A 12,086-nucleotide genomic window follows, 5' to 3' on the forward strand; every position below is an offset into this window, starting at 1 on the left:
TCAATATTATTTTATTTTATTAATGTATTTTTTATATACATAGATTGATTACTTGATTGATTTCTCTCAGATATACTATGCATGATATAAAAAAATATAATAATAATAATAATAATAATAATAATAAATAGCTAAATAAAATAACCTCTTTAATTGATATTATAGTGCTGTTTTTTCAGCGCTACTACTAACAAGCAGTATGACTAGGAGATACACTTAGGGATTTTAAGTTTATGCAAGATCATTTACAGAATACTGCAAACTGAATGCTGCTCATCTCTTCGAAACTCTCTGGATCTCACTAAGGAGAAACAATACTAGACTCTCTCTCTTATCAAGCGGTGTTCACTGTACTGAACAAGGACACTACGCATGAACCCTCACAAATCCAGCAGTCTGATCCGCAGTTCAGCTCTGCCTCGCCAATTAGATGAATTTAGACACAGCAGAGCGCTGAGACTGCAATGCATTGTGCAGCTCTATTAAAACTTCCAACTCAGTGCCCAAATACATATTAAGAACTGCGCTGACCTCCATGAGTAAACATTCCCCATTAGCAAGCTCACAAAATCCTAGAATGGCTATGCTATTTGGCTCATGACCAATGGAATGGACACTTAAGCTCTGTTCCAAAACCTAGTGACCGGCCTACCAAAACAGTATTTTAAGGCATTTTAGACATGCTCCAGACAAAAAGAAAAATAGTAGGGGGCATAATTTTAGCCTAACAGCCTAATTTTGGCCAAATTGTAAAATAGCATTGTTTGCAACGTACAACTATCCCAGACAACTATTCAACGAGAATTATTATTATTATTATTATTTTTTTAGCAACCTGCTAACTTGAAATGTTATTCATTTCAAATTAGTATGCTGTTTTAAACTTTAATGTCTAAATGTTATTTATTTATTTATTTTTTCAGAAAATTATAATTAAAAATCAATATACGGCCTCATACTTACAGACACTAGATGAAGAGCAAGAACTGGCTTAAATCTAAGTTCACGCTCAAATCGGTACGCAACGTTGTGCTCCGGTTTATGGTTTGAATGACATTTTTCCTGGAAACGTTCTGCAAAGGGGTTTTGTCGGGTCAAAGATGTCAGCCCAATCAGCAGCAACATGTGTATAAACCACGCGGTATTAAAGAGACAGCGCACACAATGCAATTAACATCAAAATAAATTCACAAGTATATTGTCTACACGTGTTTATTTACATCAAAGGCAAAATAACTGAAATAATAAGAGCACAGGTATAAATCTGGAACTTCTTTAAGACTTTTTCAATGTCTTCTGGTCCATATACTTTCCTTGCTAGACACTGATTAATGTAACATTTAAAAAATACTCATAAAACATAAAAAATAAACACACACACACACACACACACATACACACACACATATATATATATATATATATATATATATATATATATATATATATATATATATTTTGCTATTGTGTTGTGGAGTGACCCTTTCATAAGCTTTTCTAAACTCCTCTTATTATATAATAATACAATAACATAGCACAACAACAGTGAACAGCGATAATGATAAACCTAATGAGAATAATAAGGTCATATAGATCATAACCCAGTCTCAGAGGTAAGAAGTGGATTATCCTTCACCTGAAATGCAAGGCAAATGTTGGAACACAATAATTAGGACCCACAGTTTCCACAGATCCCTTCACTCGATTGGGATATTCTCTTTTATTCTGGATGGCGAGGCCAGTGATAGTAACATTGAGCGTAATTCGCAGTATTTATACCGATTTCATCAGACTCTGAATATTCTTCAAAAAGAACACAAAGAATGGCCTTCTCAGCTGCATATTTCCACACTCATATTTCACCCTAAAATTGGATGAATAAATCTGCATTTTTACTTATTAAAAGCATACTTTGTTTCTGGACTGCCCTTGACAGGATTCGAAAGATTCCCCTTTTATTGCCTCATTTCCACAGTTTAATTAAATGAGGATAACAGTGCAACTACGGAAGGGAAGTACACAGCCTACATCTGTAGCTTCACACAAAACAGCTGTTTCCTCAGCGCCGTGTGTAGCCATGCCAGTTTTATGCTTTCCGTGTTGGGATTTCCAAGGAGAACATCTTAAGCATTGATTGATGCTGGGAAAAGGAACGTTATTGACAGGGGAAAGTTTGAATGATTTAACACTGTTGTGAAAGGTTTATTTTTGCACATCTTCCGAGGTAAACAGTCCTTTAGACGTTCAACAAGCAAATGTTGAAATGCTAAAGCTCGTTTCCTCGTCTGACACCCAATGTAAGCTGTGTTTAGTTTTAAATCTTTAAGTGGCACCTTAAATATTGTAGTGAAAGAGATATGTACTCTCGAAAGTTCATGCACCTGGCTTCTTTCTCAAGCTTCTTTTGTGCTTGAAAATCGCTACTGCATTTGCTTTTATTGTCTCTTCACCCCCTGCCAATTCAAGGTATGAGCATGTGAGATGGTTCACACTTCTGAAGTAAACATAAATGTGCAATAGTGCCACAAAATCCATGCAAATTCTCTAGGGAGGCAATTCTCACACACTCTCACACCTCTCTAACAAAGCCAAAGTTGTTGATGAAATTCACACTTGTATCCCAAAGGGAGTCTGGTTTGCTATATTTAAGGAGGACAGCTAGTAGACAGCTTCCAAATTATTCATCCATTTGCCTGATCCATAATCAGAGATTACCAACCAAAGACAACGTCTTAATCCTGGTTTTAAAATGACGCATTTGAAATGCAAATATCTGAAAATCATCCATTTGCCTTAGATTTGTCTGCCAGCTTCATAATCCAGCAAGTCTGGACATGAGACACATCAGTCATCAGCATTATTTATTCCACATTGCTATACTCGATCAAGATCCGTCATCAAACGGGGCACTTGTGTATTATGGGGCCCTTTAGGCCACTAGAGACAAACATGTGATAGATTAAATTCAACAGCCTCTCCACAGTGAGCCGGATTGGAAGTGACCAGGACAATGGATGCTCTGAAATATATTTGCTCTCATTCTCACTTAGGGTCTCATGAATAATTAAACTGTCAGAGATGGGCTTGTCTGGACTCAATCTCACTGACTGATGACATAAAGCAAGGCTTTGTCTGTCTTTTTCAGATGGAGGGATGGGGTTGGGTTGTGTTCTTAGTTCTAGTTAAGAAAATGTCTCAAGACCTTGTCATCATTTTTGTTCAAAAGGATACAGTTTACATTTCTACCGTTTATTTATATTTATGTTATGTGTAAAACATTGAAATCTTGTGTTTAATTAGAACAAACATTGAATATAATGTAGGCAGCCAAATGGCTTTCTCACTCAAATCAGATATTAAAAATAACACATTTTATCATGTTCAACCCATTATAGAAAAATAACCAAATTTTTATTTTTCATATAGAAATTAAAACTACTTTTGTAGTGTACAATTAAAAAATTACGTTCTTCAAAATTGCTTTCAAGTAAGAATGTACTTCATTGTGATTTAACTACTAAATATATTTGAATATACTCAAAATATACATGACCTAAATGTCTAAACTGTCACAGTTATGGACTTCTGTTCTTACTGAGTTTCTTTATTTGGTCATGTTCCTTTTCTTGTTTAGTTAATTAATTAGCCCCTCACCTGTTTCTGTTTCCCACTGATTACCTTCCCAGTATTTAAAAATCTGTGTTCTCCATTTCTGCTTTATCTGCTATTAATGTTTGATGATTTGTATTTGGTTGTGTCTGTTCTCTCCTGTGGATAATTAAAATAACTATTTTGATATCTCCTTCATATACAGTTTGATTTACACTAAGATGTAACAGCACATGGAAAACATTGGTTTACTGTAAGTAGTCTTTGATCAACATCTTGGGTCAATTAATCAGATAAGTTTTAGGCTTATGCTGAGTTCTATTCAGTTCAGTAGGAACTTTCTTTAAAGAATAAAATAGAAAACCACTTAAAATGAAACTATTGTGCGATATGTGGGTGTACAGTACGAATCAATAAGCACCTGCATGGTGTGATTATTAAACATACTTAGCAAATGTTTGCAGAGACAGGTGGGTTAAACACTGTAAATGATCCGCTATGTTTATTATCGTAAATCTGCGGAACATATGCTAACGTTATACAGAATTGTTTATCTTGTGCAGTTAGGATGGCAGGATGCTTCTCTGTTAAAACACCTGCAAGGCTAACAATAGAATGCCATTCATGAGCGTCCAGTAAGTGGAATGTTGGAAGTCAGACCTTTTAGGAATATCCCGCATCCGTTTTTAGATGGAATGCAGGAGGTGATGGAGCTTAAATGGCATTCTTAACCTATCATTTCAATCTTCTTTTAGGTTGGTACTTATTGTCAAGGCATGGGTTATAGATAGACTTAAAACTATGTTTGTTTGCCTGGAATGTTTTTTTGGCACTAACAAAATATTTTGACACAGGAACACTTCGTTCTTGGCAAAAACCAGGGTTTACACCCTAATCTTTGTGATTGGCAAGATTATATGAACCTGAAATCTTTGTTTGGAACGTCATTTGGTCTTCAACTTTACTTAAAAGTGATGGCCAGCAACAGCCTCGGTTTTACACTAACCCAACTTTGGAAGGTTAACAAAGCTTTAATGCAATTACTTGCGTTTGCACGATCATGAGAACAGGGCCACCTGAAGCTGAATTAGGATGCTTTGGCTACTTTTAAGTGTGTGTCTGTATGCAAAAGGCTTGACTGGCATTGCATGGTTTGTGTTTGTGATGACTGCCGTCTAGATTAAAGACAATCAGCTGACCAATCAGAAAACACGAAGAAGCAGATAAGCAGCACTGCTGATGGATGGCGTGGTGATGTCATTCCACCATGACGTCATTGTATCAAACTGCCAAACTGCCAGAAAAACGCATGCCAATGACTAGGCATTATAGCGATGTAATCAGCTTTAGTGAGAGCCTCACTTCAACAAAACATGGGCCGCCACAGTGGCGTGGGGGGATGACAACAGCATGAGACATCCAAGAAGATGCTTTATCACTTTCAAACAGTGTTCCCAAATGAAGCTACATCTGCAATTTTTCCTGGCGTAAGGTCAACAATCCTTATTTAGTAAGTAGTCACTTAGCTGACAGTACTTTTGAAAATTGACTTAGGTCATGTGCACACTAATACGTTTTCGCTTAAAAACGCATCTTTTTTTCTCTATGTTTTGGCCCATGAGGGCAGTTGCGTTATAGATCAGACATACAATTTTGACTGTGTGCGACATGGATGAGTCAGTGAATGGTGAGTTATTTTCGGAAATAAAATAAATTACATTTTCTGTCAGAAAAACAATGAAAACATCTCATGTCTATTCCATGTGTATAATCTGCAGTGAGCTTTTTTTAGGCTTTACACATGCGGAAAAAGCTAATTTGAAGTTTTCTGATGTTTCTGTGTGGATGAGATACTTTTGGAAAACGCTTGAAAAAACTAGTGTGGACGGAGAGGGTTTTAAAATGAAAACACCATTTTCAAATGTAATGTGGATTTATGTCGATGTAGCCTTTAAGTACAATATACTGTATAGTACAAATTAGTCCCTCTGTAAAAACTCTGAGGTTCTGCGTGCCCAGTCCTGCTCTCAGAGGGCCAACAACCTACAGAGTTTAGCTTCAACCTGCTCCAACACACCTGCTTGCATGACCTTGATTAGCTGGTTCAGATGGGTTTAATTAGGGTTGGAACTAAACTCTGCAGTATGTTGGCTGTCTAAAAGCAGCGCTTGGGTACTCTTGGTCTAGACCAGTCACAATGGCGGTACAAGACCAGGTCTTTAACCACTACATCTCATCTAATTCTCATCCCAAGTTTGAATCGAAGGGTCAGTAGAAGCATGTTCATCGACAGCCCGAAAATAAGGTTGTTTTGCATTTATGGCAACTCTTCCAACTTTTTTTTTTTTCATTTTACCCAAAGCTAGAGTCAAGTTTTTCACATTGCATCAGATAATGTTTTGAATCCATTGATTTTTAAATGATATAGGGCTTCATAAGGACATAGAGCAGGGGTGCCAAATATTGATCCTAAAGGGTAAATGTCCATAAAGGGTTTAGCTCCTACAAACTTGCCAGTAAGTTTCTAAGTCATCCATAAAATCTTGATTCGCTGGTTCAGGTGAATTTAACTAAAGCTGTAGATAAACTCTGGTTCAAGGCGGTCATCCAAGAGCAGGACTAAACAATAAAATCTGACCTTTGTATAAAAGTATGACCTTTTGTCATGCAACCAAACTCTTTTACTGCAATGCAATTGAAGTAAGTTCATCCAATTAGCATTTCCTTCTTCATTTGAAACTCTCACTCTTTCCAAACACTTAAAATGTATGCATTCCTTTCCATCAAACACTTTCTCCAGCGTGCAAACACCATAAAATATATTCTGATTGGCTATGATTGTGTAGCGTTTTGCCTTCACCATGGACAGACAAATTACTTGTTGATGGAAACTTGAGTTACACCTGGATTTGAAACGGCACAATATGAACAATAAGAATTCAAAATATGACAATAGCTTTAAAGTAATATCTTCCAGCGAAACAAGTATGTCTCGATAGCACTTCCACCCCGCTGTCTCACAAAATGACACTGAATTGGAACGCAGAAACAACATAGCTGCTTATTAACCCAAGCATGAGAGAACCTATCACAGGCAGAAAGATAACATGTCTGGTCCAAACTTAGACACATTCAATACACACTCCGAGGATTGCTTTGTTCTGGAGCTCTAGTTTTTGACCCAGTGACAGGCTAGTCTCTGTGTCTCCGGGCAGCCAGGCCATGCGTTAAACAGCATTCACACACACACCCCTCCCCACAGTCAGGTGATAGTGACCCTCCGCTCACAATGTGACTTCTCTGTTCCACTCCGACAGACAGATTGAAGGAGGGACACAAAGAAAATGACAAGTAAAAAGAAAGAAGACAGGACACATAACCAAGAAAAGAACAAACTGATCCATAATCTAGAAAAGATCTAACAGATCTCATTAGGAAATTGACTTGCAACTGTACAAACACATACAACGGAGACCTGCAACAGATGGAGGAAGTATCCAAAGTGTAGACTTACCTTGCTGGCTGCGCCTTTGGGCATAAACCACCACCACAGCTGCAAGCACCACACAGCAGAAGGACGTCACAATGTTGGCCATCTGCAGAGACACACACAGAGGTAGATCGTGAGGCTTCTGGCCTGCCCGAGAGAAACTGGGTGGCACCAATGCCAAGATAGCATGAGGACAGTTTCCTCATTCCCTCCCTCCCTCCCTCTCTCTCTCTCTCTCTCTCTCTCTCTCTCACTTGCTTGTTTTCTTTCTTTCAGTGTCTCTGCCTCCTGATTCCCCGCCCCATCTCTCTCTCTCTCTCTCTTCCCTACTTTATAGCATCTCATCAGTGGAATCAATGTCCTCAGGGACTGATATTCTCTCTGCCCAACTGTGGGATAGACAGACCTAAATGAGAAATAGGAAGAAGGAAAGACAATGCCAGACTGTTTGGATCCAGGATTGACCATCATAAAGTCCTTCACAGTCTCTCGCCATCTGGCCTTCTATCTTTCTTTTTCAGTCAAAAACTAAACTCTTATCTAACTAAATTTTCTTTGAACAACAATTGCTATTTCATAACTTGGGACAATGTTTCCTAACCCGGTTCCTAAAGTACCTCCAATTGTAGGTCCCTATGCGTTTGTATGTGACACACACATTTCAAGACCTGACAGGATATTTAGTTTCAAACTCACAGATTGAGTCAATGTTGTTGGCCACTCAAACAACTACCTTGGATATATCATTGAAATATGTGTCTTGATCAATCAATTCAACTGTTTCCGTGACAGCCCTAGACTGTGAACAGCAAGACAGCCTACACACGGAAATATTCTAGGCCTGTTTATCACTTTGAGTTTTAATGGGTTTTTGAGAGACATTAAGCTGACTTTGCTTTAGGAGGGCAACATTTTGGAGAGAGGGCATGTGGTTGGAGCAAGCAAAGAATTGTAAATTTGCTTAAATCACTAACATCAACTTTAATAGAGTTCCAGTTTCAGTTAAATGTGCTGTGTGTCATTTCTGCACCACAAGTGGCACAGAACGGAATTGCAAAAATAATTACCATTTTCAATCGAGTTTCAAAAACTCCCTTGCCTGCTGTTAGGTGCAGAATGTGTAGCTAAAGTTTGGCTTTGGAAAAACTGGTGAATTGAGTTCATAATAAGATCTCTGATTAAAGACTTTCATATCTTAGCTAATCTTACCACAGTTTGAGACATTGCTAAAATCAAAACCATAATGGTGACATTTGTGAGATTACTGGGAAATCTGAATCTAGGAACATCTGAGTAGCCTTCCATTTAATCTCATTTACGTTGAGGAGAAATAATTGAGATATTAAAAGGATCCCTTTGGTGATTTTCTTTCCTATGGGAAGACTTCAGAGTAAAACATTTGAAATCCAGACCAAAAATAACACATTGTAGGGTCAGGAAATCAATTTGTCTCCCTAAGCACACCAGAATGTAAAACATTAAAAAGAGCCCACAGTTAAAACAAACACAAAGAGAGGCATTCATCAGAGCGAGACAGGGAATATTCATAACTGGAGAATAATAATAATAAAAAAAAAAACTTTCTTCTGGATGAATGCACACATAAAGCCTGGGATGGAATACAAGCATTCGCTTTTTGTATACTCGCTTGTTTAATTGTGTCCCATGATCCCAACAGTAGTTATTCATTAAAGTTAAACAGGAAATTATAACAAGCCCCATTATCAGGAAGGTTAACTTTCTAAAGGAATTGTATACAGACTTTATTTATATATTTAACATCGCAATCACAACACCGTCTTACTAATTGTGGAGAACCTAGCTCGCACTTGCAGCAAAAGTTCTTGATTGTTTTTGCTGGCAAGAACATCCTCGTCTTGGCTGGCGTCGTAGATGTAAGTGGGAGTGATGTGCATATAATATTTGCACAATAATTTTATTGATGTGGGTGTTTAATATTGTGGATATTTAGCTTTTGTCAGCTACTTATCTTCTGATCCATGGGTCTGCATACTTAGGGTGTCTTTTATCAACACGCTGTATTTACCCAGCATTCGTCACTCACTAAACACAAGGTTCACATACATACAAGTGTGAAGACGAGAGAAAACTATTTTCTTTGTTTGATCAATGTCATAGACTAAAGTCAATATTGTACATTCTCGCTAAATAATGTCTCTGCATTTGTTTTTCTCTGTGTGTCGTTCATCAAAAATCCATCATAAACATTGCATGAGGTCATCAATTACATAGAGATGACAATATACCCTCTGAAATCAAGAATATGTCTGGATATTGCTCAAATATTGTTGCACAGCATAACAGATGGTACAGTTAATCGTTCACATTCACAATTAATTCATAAGCATATCCACATTTGAAGTATATCCAAAATTACTTTCAGTATTTTGAAGAGCACTTTTTCCATTTTTTAATTATCACCGCTCATAAAACCAAAGCGTCCCTCTATTCAGTTGAGAATTCCAGCAATTGAGAAAAAAAAAAATGGACTGACAGGAGTGAAATTAAAATTGTATCTCTCTGTCAGTTCTTCAAAAATGCTCCTCTTTCTGGCGGCCATAAGTAGCATTTAGCCCATCAAACTAGAGAACAATACATTTGATATCTGACAGCTCAGGGTCCTTTTCTTAATGACATCCCATGGCACTGCAGATTTTATAATAATGCTGCTCAATGAGACCCATTTTGCTCGTCTTTATCTTCTGTCTTTTTGTTTATTTATTCATTTCTTATTTATGGCCATTGCTGCTGAATAGACGCATTTCCCTCACTGGTTAATTAAAATATATAATTCATTGTTGGTGCCGAATGATTTTTTTGCACCCGTCTCGGGTTCCTTGTGATGTCCTGTAAAATTTGCATTTAAATTGGAAAGCCTGAACTGAATACTCGCAAAGAAGGTATGAAGTAACACAAAACAGTACCAGCCAGGAAAATCCCGCCACACCTTTGACTGACAGATGGACGGAAATCGCAAACACTTTTTATTATCTTTTTTTATTTTATTTTTTGACTATCCCTCCTGAAAAATCTCTCAACTTGCCAAGGCATTCTTCAATATGAATCAATGTGGCCTTAAGGATATGGAGATTGGGCTACATGTTGAATGCAAAGTGAACTCTGAAAATCTTCAGTAGCATATCAATGTTTTTTTACAGCAAATGCTGTCTCCCTAGAGCTGCAAAGATGAGACCTACAGTAAAGCATTTAGATTAAATAGCTAACCATTACATGCATGCAGTTACATTCTTATACCTTTACTAACACACATTACACTAGGAAATCAGTTTTTGAATTGCAATATCACTACTGATACATGAGGGAAAAAATAAAAGCATTTTTACATTTGCATAGATTAAAAATTTAATAAATAAAGATTGAACTCCCCAACCTTAATGCCCTTTTAACTAATGAAGTTCAAATCAGATGCTGCGGTAAAGCATCCATGTCTTAATCACAGTCACGACGCGAGAAAGGATTGCGACTCTAGTCTAATGACACAGCTTGAAGAATGTTAATGGCCAAATAAAAAGCTTGCATTCAAATCATTGTGATATTCATGATGATTCCCAATTTTGCATTTACGGCAAAACCATTCCAAATATATCATGAATATTCAATATTCAGCCCTAAATGTGACTGAACATGCAAAGATAAAATCTCAATAAATTTTCTACAAAGGCTCCAGTCTTCTTACTGACACACACGCACACAAACTCTGAGGTCACATCCTGTAATTAAAGTCTTGCATCCAAGCCACCTCCTGACACTAATTCCCTCCATTAATCCAGTCGTATCAGAGATATCTCAGATTAGCACCCATGCAACAGTGCACATGGCACCTTGCCATGCATGCATACAGCCAATAGCCCTGACATTTCAACCCGTCACATCACCTCTAATCACATGCAAAATGCAATGTCAATCCTGTCAAAGCCTGGGGGCTGTGATCTGCCGTTTGCTGTGCTGGTGCTATTTTAAAAACAGGCCAACGATCAATACTGGATCAGTGTTTAGTTGGTTGGTGCATGTATTAAAAAAATAAAAATAAAATTCAAAACTAACACAAGCATAAAATTCCCAAGAAGTGGCATATTTGATTGAAACTTTTGTATTTATTTATTTATTTATTTATTTTTTATCTTGGACACTATTCTTTATCACTGATCTACTTACAGCTTGGATGCAATGCAGTTTTCAGTTGTGCTGGGCCAATTCTCTTTTTGCAATCTAATTACGAACCCATTGTGTTCCCCATGCCAAGTTGGCACAGCTGTATTTTAAAGCATGCTGCATAAAGAGTTTATCATGCATATGGCACCTTTAACAATTTTATGATAAAATAGTGCAGATGGACCTATGCAATGAATATTCAGCTGTCAGTGCCATCAAAGAAGCACTTTATGACTATATTATCCAATGTGAATACGCAGGTCATCAACAGAATTGGTTTATGGGCTGTAATACAGATAGTTAGGTGTGATTTTACACTATTTTTCTCTGCCATTACTCATCTGCATGACATGTATCAGCCCTTGTGCAAATGCAAGCAGAAATTCCCACTGCAAACAGTATGTTCCTGGTATTTACCCACAATCCCACTACGCAGTAAATATGCAGTTCATATTCTAAATGAGTTATTAAAGAGAGAATCGTCTAGCTATAAACAGAGCACTATCCAGGAGCTAAAAAACTCTATTTACATGTTTTTCCACAAGGACCTTGAAATGCAGCACCCATGAATAGACCCTTCCTGCTTTGGGCCTGGTCCTTACCCTGGCCACCCTGTGTGCTAACCACACTGAACCAAATGGGACATTATGGGGAGACTAAATAAGCAGTCACCCTATGGTGGAATGCACACAGGATGCTTTTACCCTCTGTAAGAGGTCTATGTGTGTGTGTGTGTACTGACTTTACTGTGTATGTTTGTGAAGTACTGGATAAGGATAGTGTTGTTTACATA

General features: G+C 37.4%; 1 protein-coding gene across 1 annotated transcript in view; it reads right to left on the minus strand.

Moving 5' to 3' along the window:
• Window positions 1-12,086, minus strand: part of LOC113109524 (ciliary neurotrophic factor receptor subunit alpha-like) — a 156,025-nt gene that overhangs the window by 98,252 nt on the left and 45,687 nt on the right. Inside the window, exon 2 of the mRNA XM_026273100.1 lies at window positions 7,124-7,205. Within this exon, the coding sequence (XP_026128885.1) occupies window positions 7,124-7,205 (82 nt within the window). The remainder of the gene's footprint in view (window positions 1-7,123; window positions 7,206-12,086) is intronic.

The sequence above is a fragment of the Carassius auratus genome, chromosome 10, assembly GCF_003368295.1.
Source record: "Carassius auratus strain Wakin chromosome 10, ASM336829v1, whole genome shotgun sequence".
Classification (NCBI taxonomy): domain Eukaryota; kingdom Metazoa; phylum Chordata; class Actinopteri; order Cypriniformes; family Cyprinidae; genus Carassius; species Carassius auratus.